Source organism: Cervus canadensis, chromosome 4 (genome assembly GCF_019320065.1).
Source record: "Cervus canadensis isolate Bull #8, Minnesota chromosome 4, ASM1932006v1, whole genome shotgun sequence".
NCBI lineage: Eukaryota > Metazoa > Chordata > Mammalia > Artiodactyla > Cervidae > Cervus > Cervus canadensis.
The window spans coordinates 76,247,332-76,269,384 of NC_057389.1; the positions used below are offsets into that span (position 1 = coordinate 76,247,332).

The 22,053-nt window shown below is 41.6% G+C and overlaps 1 protein-coding gene across 8 annotated transcripts in view; it reads left to right on the top strand.

Moving 5' to 3' along the window:
- The window catches only part of LOC122440083 (synuclein alpha interacting protein), a 153,853-nt gene that overhangs the window by 87,721 nt on the left and 44,079 nt on the right, over positions 1-22,053 (top strand). For all 8 annotated transcript variants that reach the window (XM_043465898.1, XM_043465897.1, XM_043465896.1 and 5 more), the window contains one exon: positions 3,029-3,101. In XM_043465898.1, coding sequence (XP_043321833.1) covers positions 3,029-3,101 — 73 coding nt within the window. The remainder of the gene's footprint in view (positions 1-3,028; positions 3,102-22,053) is intronic.

A 22,053-nucleotide genomic window follows, 5' to 3' on the forward strand; every position in this document is an offset into this window, starting at 1 on the left:
AGGCCCCAGAGTAAAGGAACTGAAGGGAAACTAAACTTTGAACGCACAGGGACGTGGAAGAAGTGAAGGCAACTGTTCAGTCTTTGGCAGGGGCTTTCCTTGAAGCATGCTGGAGGAGTGGAAAAGAAGTTTGAATCAAAAATATTGTTTCCTCTAAAGATGCTTAGAAAAAGAAAAAAATCAGAATGCAGCACAGAGGTAGGAAATATAGTACTTTTTTGGCCATCTTCAAGACCCTTCTCCTCTCTTGTCACTCAAGGATAATAGGAATCAAGGGAACACAATATAAAGGCTTGGGTTGGGGTCAAGACAGAGGGAAGATACGGGGCTTTGGTTCTCTTAGGGCCAAAATAACAGTCATGGCTACCCTGGGAGCTGGCCATTGTCCTGAGAATAGGTGGGCTGGAGACATAACAGCTCCTTATAAAAGGCCATCTGTCCTGTAAACCCGGGTGAAGTCCTGGGAAAGCTTTCCTCTCAGCTCCCAAATGGTATCACAATGCATTTGTGAAAGGAGACTTCCTGGGTTGTTTGCTTATTCCCAGATTTGCAGATATGAAAATTTATTTTTTGTGTTAGTTTTGTGAATTTTGCATTTCTTCTGTATCTCTTCATATCACAACTCAACCGTCTGTACGGCACGCTCAAGTTTTATCTTGTATCCAAGGAGCAGTGTACTTGCTGAAACAAATCCACAAACTGATTTTTTTTCCTCATGTGTCCTTATAGATTTGTTCGCAGTGTAGGTTAGAGTCATCGCTGAATTTGACATTCCATATATACTTATAATTATCCAAAACTTTGATTTTCTGGCCAACACATCATCTTTGTCTTAGATTACTATTTATTTCCATGACCAGGAGTAAGCAGATGACTTTTTCTACCATGTCATATTCCCAAAGAATTAAGATGGATACCTTGCCAAAAGTAACTTCCTGTGTGACTGTGGATGAGAGGCAGAGCCACCAGAAGTAAAACAGATTGAGGCAGTGGATGGGGCTCAGCCAGGCTCATCCCTGGAGCTCAGTCCCTCTATCAACCAGGCATCCTGTGGGCAGTTGAAATGAAAACCTCATCAAATTAAAAGTGATTGCATACTGTGGACCTTTGCAGTCACATCAGAGGAGCTGAAGGTGCACCTAATAAATTGTAGGTTCTGACATTTCTGACATGGGGTGGGAGGTGGCAGTTAGGATGCATGTGGCTGGAAATGCAGATAGCAGCACACCCAGTTTAATCAAATACGTATCATTAGGCCCACTGAGCAACTTACTGAATTTACCATTAACTATATTTAAACATGATCAATCTGAAACTTCCTGTCTGAGATTTTTGCCTTGGAAGAAAAGGGGAAAAAAGAGAGGGTAAGACTTTGCCAAAGGGTGCTTTCATGGGGCTGATGGCAGCCGAAACAAAAGGCCCAGTTTTAATTGAATCACAGACTGTGTAATTATTTAACCTGTACCAGCTGGCCTCAGGAAGCTACCAGATTTCCTTAGAGAGCTTGTACTTGGCCAGAAACAGAAGGTAACTTAAGAGTAACAAGAAAAATGCTTCTGTACCTGTGTTACCTCCCACTCCCAGAGAACTTAATGTAAAAGGGGAAGAACTTTCTCGGAGTTCATTTTTGGCTTAAGAGGCAGTCCTCTGTCCCTGGAGTATGTGAAGGGGTTTGCTAAAACACCTGTAGTCTCTGAGGGATAGCCAACATAAACAGGATGTTATTGCATCAGACAGGTAAGAGTCATTTCTCTAATTAGTCATCTGAGATTTCATTTTCCACTTGGAAGTACTGGAAATTTAATTTGTTTGTGATGTGCAATTGGCAAACTGACAGTCGCTCCAACTGCCCCTCCCTCTGTCTTGCTGTGCTGATACCACATGGAAAGTGCAGGGGTGGGATGTGGCGGGGCTCAGTGTAGACACTGCTTCATCCATCAACATCAGGCTAACTGAAGCACCTTCCTATAGACGAATGTGTCCCAATTACACATCCCTCACTTGTAATGCTGGAATAATCCTAATGAGTTTCTCACGATCATTTTTCTTTTAGATAATGTTTTTGTTTTTCTCAATCCCCTTCCCAGTTTTGCAACTTGAAGTCATTCGGAATCCATGCTCATTTACATAAGAGCTTTGTTCTTAAAGGTACAGAGTAAACTATTTTTAGGAAGCTATATATTATGAATTAAAGTATGATTGAAGACCGTCCCTGACTTGGCCTTTGATTAAAGAAAGAGTTCATCCTATTTACATTGTTTTAAAACACCCTTCTCCAAAGAAAGATTGATTGGCATCAAATGTCATTCCTATACATCATAACTATTGATTTTACATTTGTTGTAGCTCCTCTGATTTTATGCCCCTTTATGTCATAATCTATCATCCTGATAGCAGCCCCTGAGTTGGTGCTGGGACTGAGCCTGCAGGGTGGTTTCTTTCAATTTAGACTAATCTATCCGTGAAACAGATGAGCTTTCAAACAGAACCGTGCTCTTCTCGCTTTTCATAGCATTATCCTGATATTTCCCATGGAGATCGCAGCATGATTTGTGGCAGCATTAGGGACATTTCTGTAGTCCAGGAGAGATGGCTTCTGGCTACCCTGGATGCTGTAGGAAGCTGGGTGCTCCTCCTCTTGACTTTTTTTTTCCACACATAGATTCACTCTTAGGATTCAGAGTGCAAATATTATGGCTATCTCCTGGAAGCTGTCAAGGTTCAGAAAAATCCATCTTCCACAAGTAGCAGAAGAGATAGAATATCTGCTGGCTACACCCCACCTCATTTGTTAAAGGACTGTCCAGACCTCTTTTTAATCTGTATCTACTTACATGTTTATAGGTAGAGTATGGGCTGCAGCCAGATCACCAAGCAGCCCATTTATCGTAAACTTAGGCTTTCTGGACATACATGTTGTACTCAAGTATCACTTCTTGTGTTTTGGTTTTCTGGCCAGTTGAATGAATGTAATGCTCTTGTTTAAAATTATTACTTTACACTCTTTTTCCTCTGGCTTCCCGTTCAGTATTCAGTCACGTCACTCAAGACCATCCCGGAACTGTGCCGAAGATGTGATTCCCAAAATGAAGACAGATCAGGTAAGTTTCGCTCCTCACCTCTTCTTATCCTGCCTTTTAGAGTGTGGGGGACTCCTCCTGGAATCTCTTCCCCCATCAAATTGGTTGCTCCTGCTTTCTGTTTTCTTCTTCTTTTATGGCTTCTCCACTCACCACCCACCCCCAACAAACAGATGTGAGGTCATCCTCCAGAGACCAACTGGACGGGGAGGCCCTGATGAGGACCCAGTTGTATACAAATAAATGTAGGCGATCATCGCGGTGGCTCCAAACCACAGTATACGCAGCAATTTACTGCAAACCCGAGAAACCATTGGTGACAAAACATAATGATGCAGGCGCCAATGAAAAAATGTTGGATACGTTTACTACCCAGATGGCAAGGACCAACTTGGGGGATGGTGCTTCGCCAAAGTCTGAAATCCTATCAGGGATGCGACATGATAGAATCTGCAGTAAGGCATACTGTAACAGTTAAGATTAAAGCAAAGCTTTGGAGTTTAATAGTGTAAACTAAACAGAGAATTATGGCATATAGATGAAAACCAGCTGGCTGACCTTTTCTCCTTGCACCGCCCCCCACCCTCGACCAAAGTAAAAGTACATTCAGGATTGTTTTTCCTTCTGAAAATCAAATTAAGCCTCTCTGCTTTTCTCTCTGTGATGGGCAAAAATGAAAATAAAAAAGGATATTGATGGGAATGATACCATAGCATTAAACTATGAAATGATGTTTGTTATTTTTCCAACTAATTACTCTAAGGCATCACCATTAACCTTGCCAAAGCGGGACCTCTGATAGTAACTAGCATCCTAAGAAACGCAGATGATGGAAGACTTAAGATAATCCTTGAATTAGGTGCATCGTATTTGAAAATAAATAGATCATCCTACTTATACAGCTACTAGAATTCTAGGCCTTTTGAACTGAAACGACTGTATAAAGCTTATTTACTTTTCTCCTGGATTGTTTGTTTACTATCGACTGTTTAGATGAAGTGGGAAAAATAATTCGTCTATCTAGGTTTGTTTATCTCTGTGTTTTTCTGTGTGAGTGAAAGTAATGTTTCATTGTCTGGGTCAGAACTGTCATAGAAGATAGTTTGAAGTGCAAATGAAAGTTTTCACTTACCTCCATTAAAAAAATTTTTTTTTTTAATTTCAAGCACACTCAAGTTTCTATGTGGTTAACAGAGGCTTTGATCATAAGACTTATCAGAATGTGCCTCCTTAAAAGCCATCACCAGATTGAGAGTTGAACCCTGTGATCAGTGACAAAGGCAGCAGATGCAGTGGACAGGCCCCAAGCCTCAGAGTCTAAGACCTCCGTCTGAGTCAGCATTCAGCTCTTTACCCTTTATCTGACCTTGAGCCTGTGACTCATTATCTATAAAATAAAAAAGAAACTTTTTCTGCCAGTGTTGCTAGGCTACTGTTAGTATCAAAATTAGGTGATGTATCTGAAGATACTTTGGAGATACAAGATTTTCTTTCTTTTTTTTTTTTTAAGTTGGAGATGGAGAGTAAGAAAGAAGACTTAATAGCAAACACTTCAGTAGTGCTTAATGTGCCAGGTACTGCTGTAAGCCCTTACTTGTGTTAACGCAATCCTAAAATCCTTGTGAACTAAGTACCATTAGGATGTTTGTATTACATAGATGGGCAAACTGAGGCATGGAGCAGAGAAGTTAATTATCTTGCCCAGAGTTACACAGCAATTACATTATGGAGCTGGGATTCAAACTCCAGGAAGTCTGTCTCTGGAGTCTGTTCTCTTATACATTCCTTATACTAACAGATAACTAGACTTAGGGATAGTAATTTAATTTCAGGATATTTTAAAACTTTAAAAGCTAGCATTTTCCCTCACCATTGAAGTAGAAAATGTGTTTTCTCTGTTAAATAGTTTCTCTTGCTTACCAAATTAAGTGAATTAACCAAAGCTTTTAAAAGCAATTTTCCTGGGGGTGGTTTAGTCCATATTTCTCCAGGTCATGTGACTTGCGGCCCCTTCCACAATAGGCAATGTTACAGATTTCTTCTGTGGTTGAAAAGGAGGCCAATTTCAAGTTCAGATGCCTTCAGACTCACCCAGAGCAAATATCCAATGCTCAAGGTAATCACCAATGATTAGACCTGACAAGAAATGAATGTTTGAGGGGAAAACTCAGGTCTCTTTAATGGAATCACATGTATACCTCCAATATGATGGACCATTTGGAGCCTGGTAGTTCAGTTCAGTTCAGTTCAGTCGCTCAGTCGTGTCCGACTCTTTGTGACCCCATGAATCACAGCACGCCAGGCCTCCCTATCCATCACCCACTCCCGGAGCTTACTCAAACCCATGTCCATCGAGTCGGTGATGCCATCCAGCCATCTCATCCTCTGTCGTCCCCTTCTCCTCCTGCCCCCAATCCCTCCCAGCATCAGGGTCTTTTCCAATGAGTCAGCTCTTCGCATGGGGTGGCCAAAGTACTGGAGTTTCAGCTTCAGCATCAGTCCTTCCGATGAACACCCAGGACTGATCTCCTTTAGGATGGACTGGTTGGCTCTCCTTGCAGTCCGAGGGACTCTCAAGAGTCTTCTCCAACACCACAGTTCAAAAGCATCAACTTTTCAGTGCTCAGCTTTCTTCACAGTCCAACTCTCACATCCATACATGACCACTGGAAAAACCATAGCCTTGACCAGACAGACCTTTGTTGGCAAAGTATTGTCTCTGCTTTTTAATATGCTATCTAGGTTGATCATAACTTTCCAAGGAGTAAGCATCTTTTAATTTCATGGCTGCAGTCACCATCTGCAGTGATTTTGGAGCTCCAAAAAAATAAAGTCTGACACTGTTTCCACTGTCTCCCCATCTATTTCCCATGTGATGGGACCAGATGCCATGATCTTAGTTTTCTGAATGTTGAGCTTTAAGCCAACTTTTTCACTCTCCTCTTTCACTTTCATCAAGAGGCTTTTTAGTTCCTCTTCACTTTCTGCCTTAAGGGTGGTGTCATCTGCATATCTGAGGTTATTGATATTTCTCCCAGTAATCTTGATTCCAGCTTGTGCTTCTTCCAGCCCAGCGTTTCTCATGATGTACTCTGCATATAAGTTAAATAAGCAGGATGGCAATATATAGCCTTGATGTACTCCTTTTCCTATTTGGAACCAGTCTGTCTTTCCATGTCCAGTTCTGTTGCTGGTAAACCACTTCCTAATAGAGCAAGAGAGATCTTAGAAAAAGAAACACATGAAAAATTAATCTCCCAAGCACCACTGTAGAATTATCTGTGAACTTCTTTGAAAGAGATCTCAATATAGTAAAGTTTTCACCTTCCCTTTCTGAAAGAACTGAGCCAGTCTCAATGAGTTCCATGGGCATTCAGATGTAGAAATAGTCCCCAGCAGCCCCCCAGCATTGCCCCCCAACCCCAGCCCCAGGTCTTTCTTGTTTCAACAACCTAGGAGGAGTTGGCTCCAGTAGCCCCTGCAGATCTCCATTGTTACGATGATCTTTTCGAACCCTTGGCAGCAGAAGACACATTGGCTCCTGAGAAAAGTCTACATCTTCTGGATGGGGGAACTTTCCCCTAAACTTCTAGTGACTGTGAACATACCCCACCCAATAGAGATGTGTCTCTTTACCTTTAAGTCTGTTAGGCACTTTCTGTGTAAGCTGTCAAGTAGTAACATCCATCCTGTTATTAACAAGTCTTTGATGAGATAGATGTTCTTGGAGCCACTCATTCTTTTATTTATTCATTCCCCAAGTAACTTGTGTGTTTTCTGTCCTACGCACTGAAGACAGGGTAATAAACAAGGTGTAGACAAGGCCCTGTTATCAAAGCACTTACATCCTGGGGGTGACAGACAAAGGCAGGCAAATGAATACACAAACCAGATCATTCCCAATAGTGATGAAGTGATGCGAGGCTTGTGACAAAGTAACTTATAGTGGAGAAAAGAGAAGAGTTTGGGGATCAGGGAGTGTTCCTAGGGCCCAGCCATGGGAAAGCCAGTGGAGAGCATTGAAGCCAGAGGAACTAGCAAGTGCAGTGCCTCTGAGTCAGAAATCAGCTTAGTGGATGCAGAAGAAAAAGAAAACCAGTGTGGCTGTGGAGGAGTTGGGGGGCAATCAAAATGAGGATGAGGCCAGGAAGCCATTCAGTGAGGGTCAGACTCTACAGGGCCCTGTGAGTCAAGGAACTTGGAGTTCAGGTTTTATGCTAAGACCTCTTAAGAGCACTGCCAACAGAATCCCAATTTTTCTAAATTCCTGTTACCTGGAAGGAAGCCTAGAGTCATAACTCTCAGTCAAAGAAGGATCCCTAAAAATCATCTAGTTTAAAAAGGAGAGAAAGTGAGAAAGAGCAGATAATAAAAGCAGATGGTTACAATGTTGACAGTTGATGGATGTGGGTAAAGAGTATACATGTGTTCTTTGTACTTTTTTTATTCTTTCAACTCTTCTGTAAATTTAAATGAAAAATGTTTTGATTATTTATAAGTGAGTTTTTTTAAGGCTAAAAGTAATAAGAATGTAGTCCCAAATCCATCAGATCTTAGAAAGTGATGGTTACTATGCTGATGGGATCATCCAAGCCTGTACTTCATCATGTTAGTGGCGGGGAGCTCACAGTCTGACAAAGCCACCTATTCATAGAGATTAATTTTTGTTCAGCCAGAATTAGTGGTTAATTTTTGTTCAGCCAAAATCAGCGGCCTCAGATGTCCATCCTGATACCTGATTTTTTCCTTTGGAACCTTAGACAAGGACCGTTCCTCCTGGGCAAGAGTGTTGCCACTAAGCGTTTGGAGATGGCAGTCACCCTTGGTTTTGTCTTTTCCAAATTAAAATCTCCCTCCCCAGTTTTGAGTGTATACTGCTCATGCTTCTTGCTTTCTTGTGGATGTTTCATTTATCAGCATCCCTCTTAAAAGTGGTGCACCCAGAACTGCACCTGAGGCCTTCCCACGTGTGATCTGATCAGAACCTGTCAGCCCCACTGATCAGCCTCAGAATTTAGCACATTCCTTTCCTGCCACCCTTAGTGGGCTGCAGAGGCACAACCAGTGCCTGTCCTTTCTGCTTGGTTTTCCAAGTGTCCTGAGAAGAGCAGGAGTTCAGTTGAACCCTGCTGAACCCTTGGAAGCTTCTCCACAAGACACACAGCCCAGGGTTACCCACTTTTCATCCCTGGACCCTGTGCCAGCTCCACATGGACTCTGAAAATGCAAATGGCCAAGTGCTGCCAGAGGTCTGGGGCAGACTCCCTGCGCCTTCCATTTGCTCACTGACACCACGAGTCTGCTCTGCGTGCCCTTCCCACAGCCAAAGGCATGGATTCCTATTAAAATCTGTATTTTCCCTCACAGGGTAATACTGTCAACTGTGCTCCTCCAGGGGAATCTTCCCAACCTAGAGATCGAACCCAGGTCTCCCACATCGTAGGCAGATTCTTTATGCCTACGAGCCACTGTATGACTACATAGAATTTTTGTCAGCAAAAGAAGTTTTGAAAAGAAGTGTAAAGAAATCGAAGATATCAGAGGAAGGCAGGACGAAGAAGAACAACTAGGGCTTAGAAGCCTGAGAACAAACTTTGGTGTGTTTGGAGTTGTATTACCGAGCTCTCCCGGTTATGTCTGAGGTGTGCAGTGTACCAGGTGTTAGGCAGAGTCTTCTGTACACAGCTTATTTGTCGTTGGAATAATTCCCTGGTGGCTCAGACAATAAAGAATCCGCCTGTGATGAGGAGACTAGGGTTTGATCCCGGGGTCAGGAAGATCCCCTGGAAAAGGGAATGGCAACCCACTCCAGCATTCTTACATGGAGAATTCCATGGACAGAGGAGCCTGACAGACTGCAGTCCATAGGGTTGCAAAGATTTGCACATGACTGGTCAACTAACACTTTACACTTTTACTTTCAAAATAATTCTCACAGGGAAGACTATAGTAATGGTCTTTTTATTGATAAGGAAAATAAATGCCCATTTTACTGACTAGGCAACTGAGACTCACAGAGAGCAAATGCTTTGCCCAGAGTTCTGCATTTGAAGGCAAGCCTACTGACTGCAGAGCCCCTATGAAGTTTAACAGTTGAAGAGTTGTCGCAGTCTGAGGAACCACGCGTGGCTAGTGGTGTGAGGCAAGGATTAGCACCAAGGATGTTATGTCTGAAAATTTTGCACCTATAAGAGAGAGTTATTTGTAAAACAGTTGCATGTTTTCTCTGCTTAATCCCTTTCCTCATGTAGGGAAGGACGACAGAACAAGGCAGGGAGTGTTAACTCTGCTCTCCATTTTCTCCATATGAGGATTAAATGCGTTAAATCGACATACGGTATTCAAATCAAACATATTCAATTTCATTGACTTCGAGTTTCTTTTAATTAATTGGACACTCAAATACACATTTGTTTCAATTCATGGTTTAAATGTCTTGTGATTCTTACAAGTATGTATCTGCTCAGCTCGTATAATTTTCTTTTGAAAGAAGGCAGATAAATATTAATGCAGTTTTGCATCTGAGAACTTAGTTGTGCTAAGGTTGGGAAACTTGGTTATGTAACAGTAATAAATGGCCCTAGGGTGTGTTTGAGAAGAGACACTGAAAGGATTTCAATACCTAAATAGTAGAGAAGATCACTGGTATGATAATGAGTAAAGAAAAATCATACCTTTTAAAGTTAGTATCTGGTAAAAGTAATTTTGGATGTTTATTTAGAAACATTATGAATTTGCTATATTTTTAGCCCTTGTGCATGCAAATTTTGAGGAAAAACCCTGAATGTTTGAAAATCCATGGATTTCTAAGATTTTTCAAGGATTTTGGCTAGCACCAAAAATAATACATTGACATGAAATTTATCTGCTCAGTGCTGCTGTGGTATAGCTAATGATGCTAAACACATAAACCTCCTGTTTATATATTATTAAGGTTTCATGCTAAAAGCATGAAAACGAAGGTTGGTACAGCAGTTTAAATTGAAAGCCTGCTGACTAATCCATTTCACATGCTCTAACGTAAAATGTACTCAAAGAATTGGGGAACAGATTTGTTAAGATCTCAGTCAAGAAAATGACGCGTCAACCTGATACAGCAAAGAATCTGACATTTATGACAAATGTCTATTTAACCACAGTAAAAATTTACATACCGTAAAGCATGTAGGTGGGTATGTTAGTCATTTTTTATTTTTCTTTAACAAAATTATAATTATAAAGCTGACATAGTTCATTTTTAAAATGGTAAGTAAAAGCTACAATTAACCATGCCACCAAAACAAAATCGCTATATTTCTCACTAGCATTTTTTCATGAGGCGTATTTTTTTGTATGGTTGTCAGCATGATGTAAGGGCCATTTTATCCACTGCTTTTTTCTGCTCTTACAAAATGTGTATGGCCATCACTTTGAATGAACCACAGATCTTAGGAAAACAGAGCTGCCCCCTCTGTCTGCTTTTAATCCGTTAACACTTATGGATTAACACATAACCCCATATTTAGCTTACGTTTCTGAAAGAAAGAGTATGAAGTCAGTACAGGGAAAGATAGGAGCAGGGGGGTGATAGAGAAGTTAAAAATAAAACTCTTGTCAAAAATAATGTAAAGGGCTGGCAGTGGCAGAGATTAAATACATTGCATCTTTTTCCTCCTCTTTACTTGAACATTTCTTCCCTTTGCTTAGCCAGGGAAATAAGCCCTGCAGCTCCCTGACTGTCTAGAAGGTTGTGGAGTTAAAAAAGTCAGGAATGAGGCAGTGTCAGAGAGAGAGAAAACTTCAGGGCAGAGACCCAGTCTCCTCCCCATATTTTGGTTTTACTGAACTCAAAACAGGTGGAGAAATCTGCTCTTGGTAGAAATGAGTTCAAGGGGATCCCAGTAAGGAAGCGTGAGAAGTCAGGGAGATAAGCATCATGGCGGGAGGTAGGGGAGGAAGTGAAGCCCAGCGTCAGGGGGAAACTGGTACAGAACCCCAGTGCCTTTGACCTTGTGCAGCCCCCCTAGGTGACTTCCTCCTCAGAAGTCACTCCATCAGAAGGGAAGAGGGATTTTCCCTGCCCCGCCTTCCCAATCAATGCGATGGTATGACTGGGGAGGGGAGGGTCATTACTGGTTTTGGAGCTTCTCAGCATCTCAGAGAGCACCCCACTTCTGGCTGAGAGCTTATCCTTTTTCTTTTGTCTCCCAATGGGTTCGCTCTTCCTATTTAAAATGAACGGACGCGCTTTGTCCACTTAGCTCCTTTGCCCTGACTCTTCCCCTAAGAAAAAATTTGAAAGTCATGTAGTAGAAACAGGATACTAGAATCTCATAGTTGAAGGATTCTCAGAGGGAGTAAAGAATCATCTACAAAAATCCAGACCCTTCCACGGCACTGTTTGGTCAGGCTCTTGCGTCTCACGATGCGACCTGGAGCCAGAACCAGCACGGTCAGCACCACCTGGAAGCCTGTTAGGAAGGTGGACTCAGCCCTACTCCAGACTCCTCCATCAGAATCTGCATCCTACCAGGCTCTCCAGGCCAAGCCTTTGTGCAGATGCAAGTTTGAGAAGGTGAAAGTGAAAGTCACTCAGTCGTCTCTGACCCTGTGTGACCCCACTGCATACGATGCATAGACTTCTCCAGGCCAGAATACTGGAGTGGGTAGCTGTTCCCTTCACCAGGGGATCTTCCCAACCCAGTGATCGAACCCAGGTCTTCCGCATTGCAGATGGATTCTTTACCAGCTGAGCCACAAGGGAAGCCCTCAAGTTTGTGAAGCACTGACTTAAGCCACCCTTACATTTCATCTGAGTTAACAACCATCAACTAGTCTCACTTCCTTCTTCACCGTCAATCCTACCATCCCACGTTTCCACCAAGTAGGCACAAAGATGTATTTTTAAATATAAAGTTGGACTTCCCTGGTAGCGTAGTGGATAAGAATCTGCCTGCCAATGCAGGGGACAAGGATTCAATCACTGGTCCAAGAAGATCCCAGATGCCACAGAGCAACTAAGCCAGTGAGCTGCACCTACCAAGCCTGTGTGCTACAGCTACTGAAGCCTGTGTGCTTAGAGCTCTTGCTCCACAAGGGAAGCCCCCACAGTGGGAAGTCTGAGGACTGCGACGACAAAGAATAGCGCCTGTTCTAGCAAAGCAGTGAAGACCCAGCACGGTCAATACATAAGTAAATAAATAAAATAATAAAAATGTAAGACAGACCCTTGTGTTCTCTGTGGAACCCCCCTAAGAATACCCCATTTCACTTAAAATATAAACCAAACTCCTTCTTGTGGTCAATAGAAGCCTCAAATGAGTTGGCCCCTGACAACCTTGCCTAGCTCTGTCTTTGCTCTCCTTCACCCTGGCTCACTCTGCTCTAGATATGAGAACTATGAAACCTGCCAGATTCTGTCCTGCACCAGACATTTGAGGATGGGCTTCCTTCTACCCAGATCTCCACAAAATCATCTTTTATCCTATATTTTCCCATCAGGAGAAAGATGAGAATTGTAATTCTCATCTTACCCTCAAGTAATTGTCTTCTTCTCATCATCAGGCCTTGGCTTAGGATGTATCATTTCCATGACGAGGCTTCTCATCTATTCTTTGTTCCATCAGAGCAATTTGCATTTTGTAACTTCTCATTCATCTGTGTCTTGTCTGTCGGCTTGCCCTCTGCTGACAATGATTATGTCTGTTTCATTCCCCTCTGTACCCCTAGAACCACGCGTTTGCACAGAGAACATTCAACAGATGTTTGTAGAATGAATGGCCCCTGTAAGAGGCTTTTAACATTCTACCAGTTACTTTAGCACTTCTGAATAAGTGTTATTCTATTCTTGTATCTCTTGCTTATCCTGGAAAGAAATTGCCGCCTTTAACCAGTTGAAGGAATGGGCAGCTGAATTCAGAACTAATTCTCGGTAATAAGATGACTCTAAATTTAGGCTGATGCCACTAAAGATAAACAAAGTAGGGAAATTCTTCCACTCAACTGTTTCTAAGAAAACTTGTTATTAAAAGCCATTTTACTAATGTTACTTGATAGTCAGTGGTTACCAAAATCTATAGACAGAGTGTACAGTTTGGGATTTAGACTAAAGTGAATCTGAAATGAGTACAACCAGGTTTTACTACTGGTGTCTAGGATTCCATTGCCCACATGTGACCCAAATTAAAAAAAAAAATGTGAACTGAATGTTTAGGGGATGCTTTGTGTTTTGATAAGGCAGTTCTGTGGTATTACGGAAAGAAAGTTGAAGTCCAGGAATCTCCGTCCTGGTTGAGCAGTCAGCATTGTGTGTAATTTTCCACATAACGCTTAAAATTCTCTGAGTTCTCATTTATTTTCAAGTGAGAAAAACAGAGGCACCGATCACCCTCTGCAGTTGCTGTGAAAACATCTAGTGAAATGATACACTTGCCTTGTAGTCAGAAACATAGGAGGTTTTACACCAACATATGTTGTTAGCAATTCAAAGATGGAGGACATTTTAGGAAAGTTCTAATTAAGAAACAGCATTTGGAGAGGTTTTTTTTTTTTATTTTCCGATCGTTTATAACAGTGCCTGAGAAGTGTGTACTGAGCTGCAATAGACAGGGAGGCACGTGGCTCTGCTAGGCGTTCTCCTGGCCGAGCCTCTGTCTGCAGTTGGCTGCATTCCCTCTTACCTGCCCTGTTCTCTCCACAGCCTTGTAATGGAGAGCTCTGCCGGGGGCCCCACCAGCTCGGGTGGGCAGACCCTTGTGAAAAAGGAGCCTGCAGGCCAGGCTAGTTCTTCCTCCCATTTGTCCACCCTTCCAGACCTTTCAAGTGCTTCCCCCTCAAAATGGCACCAGAGTTCATACACTTAACCACTTTTTTCTGGAAAATAAAGTTCATTTAACGTTTAGTTTAAAAAAAAGTAGAACACTTGCATCCTTAAGATGTGTACACCCTTTTCTCTTCTTGTATCTAAAGCTGTATTCCTAATGCGGATACGTGACTTCATACAGAGAACACTTTTTACTGATGGCATTCTGGGAGCCAGCCATCTGTTGGAGCTGTCGAGTAGAGGGTAGAGGATGGGGATTTTTTCCAACCCCCATCCCCTGCCCGGCCCACCCTCTCTGCCTCTGGTTCTCTTAGCAAGGAGCAGTCTCTCGGTGTTTCCTGGCCTTGACAGATCAGCACTGTAAAACATCGCCACCTTCAGTTAAAACTGGTGAGCGTGGTTCTGCACTTTCCAGAAACCATGCTGAGCAAGCTCTCCCGTCTCCACACTTCTCTGCTTGTTGAGCCTTTGTACCATGCCTGGATGTGTATCTCTCTCTACAACTTAGCACTGAGAGAGAAAAAAAAAAAAAGGAAACCTGGTAATGGGCCTCGAGTGGATACAAGAGTTAATCCACTCAAAAGGTTTTGCTGATGTCAGAGTGAAGGTCAACATGCTTTCCTGTCTGACTCTTTGAGACCCCATGGACTGCAGCCCACCAGCCTCCTCCGTCCATGGGATTTCCCAGGCAAGCATACTAGAGCAAGTTGCCATTCCCTTCTCCAGGGGGTCTTAGAGACCTGGGGATCTTCCAGACCTGGGGATCGAACCTGAGTCTGCTGCACTGGCAGGAGGTTCTTTACCACTGAACCACCTGGGAAGCCCTTTCAGGTAACAGAATAACTAAAACCGTGTACTTTCTTGAGAATCACCCATTGCTCTTTTATAGGACCCATATTTTTAAAGGTCCAAAGATTTTAAGTAGTAAAAATATTATGTCACATTTCTTGACAGAACACACATCTTTGGTGAAGAAGTATCTTTTCTATCCAGGTAGTAAGGGATTTTGAGTATTTCTGTGAGTTTTCACCCAACAAATAGATGTGTTCAGATGGGGCACAAAGTGATGTGAGCAGGTCTTGACAGTTCAGGGCAGGGCTGAGAATTACAAAACCGGAATCTGACACTTTCTAAGCTGTTTGGTGTCAGCAGCCACTAAATTCAGGAAGTTGAGAACCAAATCAATGAATCTTTTCCAATAATATTTTAACATCTCAATGTGAATAAATCTTTGGTTGATATTTTTATAAGAAAATCCTTTGTACTTTCCCCTCAGCCTCACAACATGCTCAATAAAGGGTCTGTGGCACTAGTGAAAGGGATGAGCAGACAACTCCATGGGAACGTTCCAGAAACATGTGTTCCTCACTCCCACCAGCTGTTCCCAACATCGTGGCCTGACACAATACTCCAGATTCAGAGTTAACCCTTTCTTAGATCAGGTTCCAATCTAGTCCTCACGGATGGTACAGAGAGCACTCAGCAAGTAATCTTCAGTCAGGCTCCGTATCCTTCTTCATTTGTCATGAGATGATGTAAGTCACCTGTCACCACTCTTTAGAACTTGAAGTGTTTTTGATAAGTGGGCCCACAATGAATTTCATTTACTTTGGATTAAGGAAATGTGACTCTAGCATTGACCCTCCTGATCTTTCATTGATATCCCTCTCTTAGGTATAGAAATGGAAGGAAATGGCCTCTTGGAGAACTTTGAAGTCATGTCCTTGAAGATGCCTAGGTTTCCAGTAGCTGTAGATGGGAAGTGCATTGTTGTGTACATGTTAAGGCAATTACAGCTAAAGTTGATCATTTTGTTTCTCAAGGAAACTAGTATTCCTTTACCTTTTAACAATAAATAAGAAGAGAACAGTATTTTATCATAAAGATACATTCCTTTTCTTTCTCTTCTTGATGTCTAAAGCTGATTTTCTAGTATGGACACATAACTCCATATTTAGAAGTAAAATAGACATTTTGGGAGCCAGCACTGACGTTTAGTCTCAAAAATTGGATCCACCGTTGCAATCGCAAACTGTACATTATCTTCCTAAGAAAATACTAATTTATCAGTCCCAAGAGCCAAAGAGTTGTTCTGTGTCAGCAATCAGCTTAGCCTCATAATTATAAATTTGTGAGGATCTGTTGAAAGACATGGATCCAGAAGAATTATAGTGTTTCATAGTGAGTCACTCAAAATAAAGAGCCCTGTTATTTGTAGACATTCCATACAGTCATAGAAATTTAGAGGTGGGTCAGGTCTTAGCCATCATGTGTCTAACCCCTTTATTTTACAGATGAAGCAATTTTGGCTAGAACTTAGGAAACACATGAAAACACTTTAATACGTAGCACATCTTCAATAGCTTTACCAAGACTGTCTTTGAAATATTCAACACATTCAGTTTGTCCAAAATGTGGGCAAGGGTGACTCACTGTGACAAGACTCATGTGTATGTAGTATACGTTGCATCTTTGGTCTAGCATATTCCTTTGTACCTTTGTCCCCCCTGCCCAACACCCTCTCTCCTCTCTTCATTCATTTATTTTTTAAAAGGTTTAGTCCTTGGTCCCTATATCTGTGACATGCTGTGCTTGAGAGAGGGCTGTTATAAACAGATTGGTTCATAAGCAGTCTTTGCCTTTGAGGGACTCTCAGTGGAGAAGGTGAGACAGATGCTTAAGTGAATTGTTGCAACAGAGCTTTATACATGCCTGACTCTCAGTATGAGCAAGTATATCTCAGGGCACTGAGAAGCAACGGACAACAATTATCTGGGAAAGTCAGAGGAAATGAACCAAGGAGGTAACACATGAGGGGAATCTTGGCAGATGAGCTTCCATCTCAGACAGAGAAGGCAGCAAAGGCATCATGGGAGAGGGGTACTTGCCACAAAGAAGGAAAATGAAAGAAGGATACGGGACATCCAGAAAGGGTGAGTTTAGTGATGGAAAGGCAGAGGAAAGTTAGTGATGTGGGAATGATGGTGCTGAGATGAGAAGATAATTAGAACATAAAGAATCCTCAAGAATTTAGCTACTATCCTGAAAAAAAGGTTCATCAAAACTTAGTTGTTCAAGTATTATTTCCACAACATGGGTTCAGTTCAGTTCAGTCCAGTCACTCAGTCGTGTCTGACTCTTTGCAACCCCATGGACTGCAGCACGCCAGGCCTCCTTGTCCATCATTAACTCCTGGAGTTTACCCAAACCCATGTCCATTGTGTCAGTGATACCATCCAACCATCTCATCCTCTGTCGTCCCCTTCTCCTCCTGCCCTCAATCTTTCCCAGCATCAGGGTCTTTTCCCATGAGTCAGCTCTTCGCATCAGGTGGCCAAAGTATTGAAGTCTCAGCTTCAACATCAGTCCCTCCAATGAACACCCAGGACTGATCTCCTTTAGGATGGACTGGTTGGATCTCCCCGCAGTCCAAGGGACTCTCAAGAGTCTACATGTAAAGTTTTCTCTGCCATTTTTGTTTTACCTGTAAACCACTTGTATTATTATTTTAAACTTGTTTTTCTAAGACCACTTATTTTTAGCATATTTGTTTTTAAGAGAAACTTTAGGTCAGTGTTGTAAGTGGAAAATCATTGTCATAGTAAATTCAAGGACATAATTAAAATGGAATAGAAATAAAGCATTTCTGTGAACTCTCTGCTTATGAAAGTCTCTGAGGTAAAGGCCCACAGTCTCATTATTCTAAAAGGAGTTTGTAAGTTTTGCAGCGGAGTTAAAATCATTGTAGCATCTAACAGAGAGTTCTTAAATTAATTAAGAAGAATAAAGAGTTGAAAGGTGAGAAGCTCGCTTATTCTTTAAATCAGGGGTATTTAGCATGGTTTCTATGCACTGGGGTATTGTTTTAGGCAGTACAAGGCCACCTCAATGTTTCTAAATTAAGAAGTGAAAAAATCAGACTTATCTGAATAGGGGATCAAAAAGGAAAACCTAAGAAATAGACAGAAACCTGCATAGACTATGGGAAGGTCTGTGTGGTCTAGTCAGTGTGATAAGATGAAGCAAGGGACCAAATTAGAGAAGAACTGAGGATCAGGCCACAGTAAGACTCACTGCCAAACGGGTGAGGGCCAGGGATCATAAAAGAGAAGGGTTCACATATAAGCGGTATCATATGGTATTTGTCTTTTACTTACTCTCCTCAGTGTGACAGGCTCCAGGTTCATCCACGTCACTGCAAGTGGAGTTATTTCATTATTTTTTATGGTCATGTAATATTCCATTGTGTGTATTACCACATCTTCTTTATCCATTCATCCATCAGTGGACATTTAGGTTGCTTCCATGTCCTGGCTATTGTAAATAGTTTTGTAGTGAACATTGGAGCACGTGTATCTTTTTGAATTATGGTTTTCTTCAGATATATGCATAGGAATGGGATTGCTGGATCATGAAATCTAAAAGAAAAATGGTACAAATGAACTTATTTACAAAACATAAATAGAGTCATGGATGTAGAAAACAAATTGCGGTTACCAAGTGGGAAAGGGAGGGAGGGATAGATTGGGACATTGGGATTTGACATATATACATGTTATATGTAAAATAGATAACTAAGAACCTACTGTTATAGCACAGGGAACTCTACTTACTACTCTGCAATGACCTATATGGGAAAAAATCTAAAAAAGAGTGGATATGTGTATATGCACAACTGACTGATTCTGTTGTACAGCAGAAACTAACTCAGCCTTGTAAGTCAACTATACTCTAACAGAAATTAACTTAAAAAAAGAGATAGAAAGATCAGTGATGCCTTGGAGGTAGTTTTCTTGGGAGCCAGAATACATGGTCATATGATTCAGGAATACATTTAGAGAAGATGGAATAGAGAGAGAGTGTGTGTGTGTATGTGTATGTGTATATATTGGATAAGGAAGTGAAAAGGAGAAAGCAGGCCAGTGTGGAAGGTGATAAAACCCCTGGATCAGAACATTCTACCTGTTACACATACTTGTGTGATGTAGGATCACGTTAGATGCTTGTTGAAGACATGGTGACCTGTAGATGGTCAGCAGGCAATTGGAAATACCCTGCTGGAGGTCGGAGACATTCCAAATGCCAACTAGATTAGGAGAGGGAATTATGGTCTATAAATCAGCCTCAAATGCACTTCCATTTACCTACTGACCATTTAGAAAATGTGTGCCATAATCAGGAGGACTGATTTAAGGTATATTTTACATGTTTCCTTTCATAAGATGTTGAAAATTAATCCACTGTACCAAAAAGTCACTGAGAACCTACTCATATAAAGGAATTTTCTGGGTGCTTTGAGGGATAGAGAGAAATTAGACACAGACTGTATTCTTACAGAGCTTGTAAAGATCTCATAAGATAATAGATCAAATTGTCAGAGATTCAAAGTTTAACATGTGAAGTGTTTATTCATGATTTCCAGGAAATAAATTTAGCCTAAAAGTCCTCCTAGTAACCATAATTAGTCTGATCTTTGTTTCCATGCATTATAAGAAATTTATTATGGTGTTGGCATAGAACAACAATATAAGTGGAATTTTTGGTAGACTTATTGAATTGGAAGTGAAAATCTTGTCAGTTATTAAGGGCAATGATGTTATGCTTAAAATGCCCATTTTCCCAGCTTAGGAGAAAGAAACTAATTGAGTTTTATCTTTTATATATAAACAAAATTTTACTTCTCAGACAAGTATATGGTAATAAATGAGAACATTCTCATGAAAACTTGTCATCTAATCCATTTTTCCTAACTGGGTTTTTTTCCAGGAAGTCAAGACAGAGACTAAAAAGCACAGATTTCACTCTCAGCCTAAAAAAAAAAAAAAAAATCATAGGTTTGAATAAGGAGTACAACAAGCCTAATGTTGATGCCCCTTCTTCAGTTTCTAGGCTCTTCTGTGGAAAGAAGTGTTTTCATAAGATTCAGACAGAATTCATTTCCATAGAGCATTCTTAATGGCCCCTGTCAGAAGAAAACAGCTGGGAAACATATGGTATCCATTTCCCTGTATCACTTGGAAAAAATTTCACATGTAAATAAAGCCAACATAAAAGAGTAGCCCTTTGAACCCACAACCTTATATGATACATAAATACATTGGTACAATGCTCTCGTTGTACTGGCCCACTACTTGAAAATTTTTTTATTACATCCTGAGATTCACATTATCAAGAAGTTCCAAAAACATGAAGGTAGTTGGCAATATATTAGCAAATGCTCTCCCTAATAATAAATGTACATCTCAGAAATGTTAAGGAATATATATATATATATATTCTACTATAAGCTTTTCAGATAATTGATGGATAAAATTAAAGGCATATTTACATATTATAAACTCTGTGTCCACTGTTTCTCTGCTCTTTTAAATAAGTAAGTAACCATGTGTTCTTGAAAGGAAGAGTTAAAGGCTTGGCAAGAATTTCTGGCAGGCATTAATTTTTTTAGCTTTACATTTTATAGGGCAAAAGGACATATAAAGGATAGAAAGACTTTGAAATTTATAATGGACCAGTTGGAATTAGTCTTTGCCTTTGCATATTTACATTTCATAAATAACTAGAAAATCCAGCTCTCATTGGTGATTATCGCTCCTCTGAGTTTATTAAAAGGACTTTGGTTCCCTGTGAAATTAAGCTGTGAATCCCTCAGAAGGATGCTTTGGGCATTTTTAAAGAAATTTACTGTGTTGTACAGAGTGAGATTCAAACTCAGATACTAGCATTTGTTAATTGTCTGCTCTGTGTCAAGAACTGTATACATGTAAGAACCAGAGTTAGCTAAAGGCAGAGGAGCAGCAGCTTAAGAGCATCTAGATACCTCCCTTCCCTTCTGGAATATTCTCAGTTAACACTTGTTTCTTACTAGACAGAATCCTGGCCTCATTCCACATCTGACAGTGTTCTCGTAGGTTCCCGAAAGTCCTCAGAGAAGGATCGCTTCGTGCAGACCCTCTGAGACCACAAGCAAAGTTGTGGTCCACCGGGGGGAAAAACTCACCCACCAATAGGTATCTCGCATTCAGGCTTAGAACGCTCACTCGCATCTTGTTTTGACTCTGGAACTTACCTGAATCCTTTGAGAACCTGAATCCCTTGAGAACACATTGTAGTAGGAAGAAGAATGGCCAGGTCTAAATTTGGGGAACTTTAAATCATTAGTATGCCACTTTCACCCCAAGAATCAGTGATAGCAGGGGCTATTGCAGAAGTTACAGTCCTGAATATACCCTCTTCTCAGGATCCTTTAGTGTCTGATTGTGCTGTGTGTGTGTGTACTCAGTCACTCAGACCACATGGACTGGAGCCTACCAGGCTCCTCCGTCCATGGTATTCTCCAGGCAAGAATACTGGACTGGGTTGCTATTTCTTCCCACAGGGGATCTTCTTGACCCAGGAATCGAACCCCCGTCTCTTGCATCTCCTCTATTGGCAGATGGAATTCTTTACCACTGCACCACCTGGGAAGCCCATTTTTGGGTTGTGCTCGCTGGCAAAGAACAGACACACACAGGTGCCTCGGTTTAAACACTTCCCACCTGCTACCGTTCTAGAAGAGGAGACAGAGATGGGAGATGCCGAGTGGGAAGGCATATCCTGAAACCTCACGCCTTTGGTGGAGGATGGTATAAACTAAGTGGGAAAGGAGTAAGAGTCCATAAATCAGTGGCCTGCAAGTTACCAGGGTGCAGGGTCATCTGTCTAGTCAGAGGAGTGTCCCAGAGAGGAAGCTGTATCATCAAGCCCGAGGGAGGAGGCCATTGCTCGGTCAGCCTCTGAGGGGAGGCAGGGGCAGCTGGTCATATGAGGCTCCCTGTGGAAGGAAGTGGTGCTTAACTTTCACCTCTGGATGTGTTGCTGTTTCGCTTGACACGTCATCCCAACCAGACACTCAAACGCAGACTATACAATCTTTATCTGAACTTTGCACAGAAATGAGAAGGGGGAAAAAAAAATACTAGTCTGCCTGCTTCACCCTCCCTTTGCAACTTCCTCCTGTTCATTTCCAGCTTTCCAAATGATGGAGGGCAGACTCTAAAAGAGCATGTTCCTTGTGACGTGGCAGTGTGTTATGTTGCTGGTCATATGCCAGAAAGCACCGTCAAATGCCCATGAGCTATGGTTGACTTGGATACTCAGTCTAGGGTGGGATGAACTCCACTGTGGCTTATC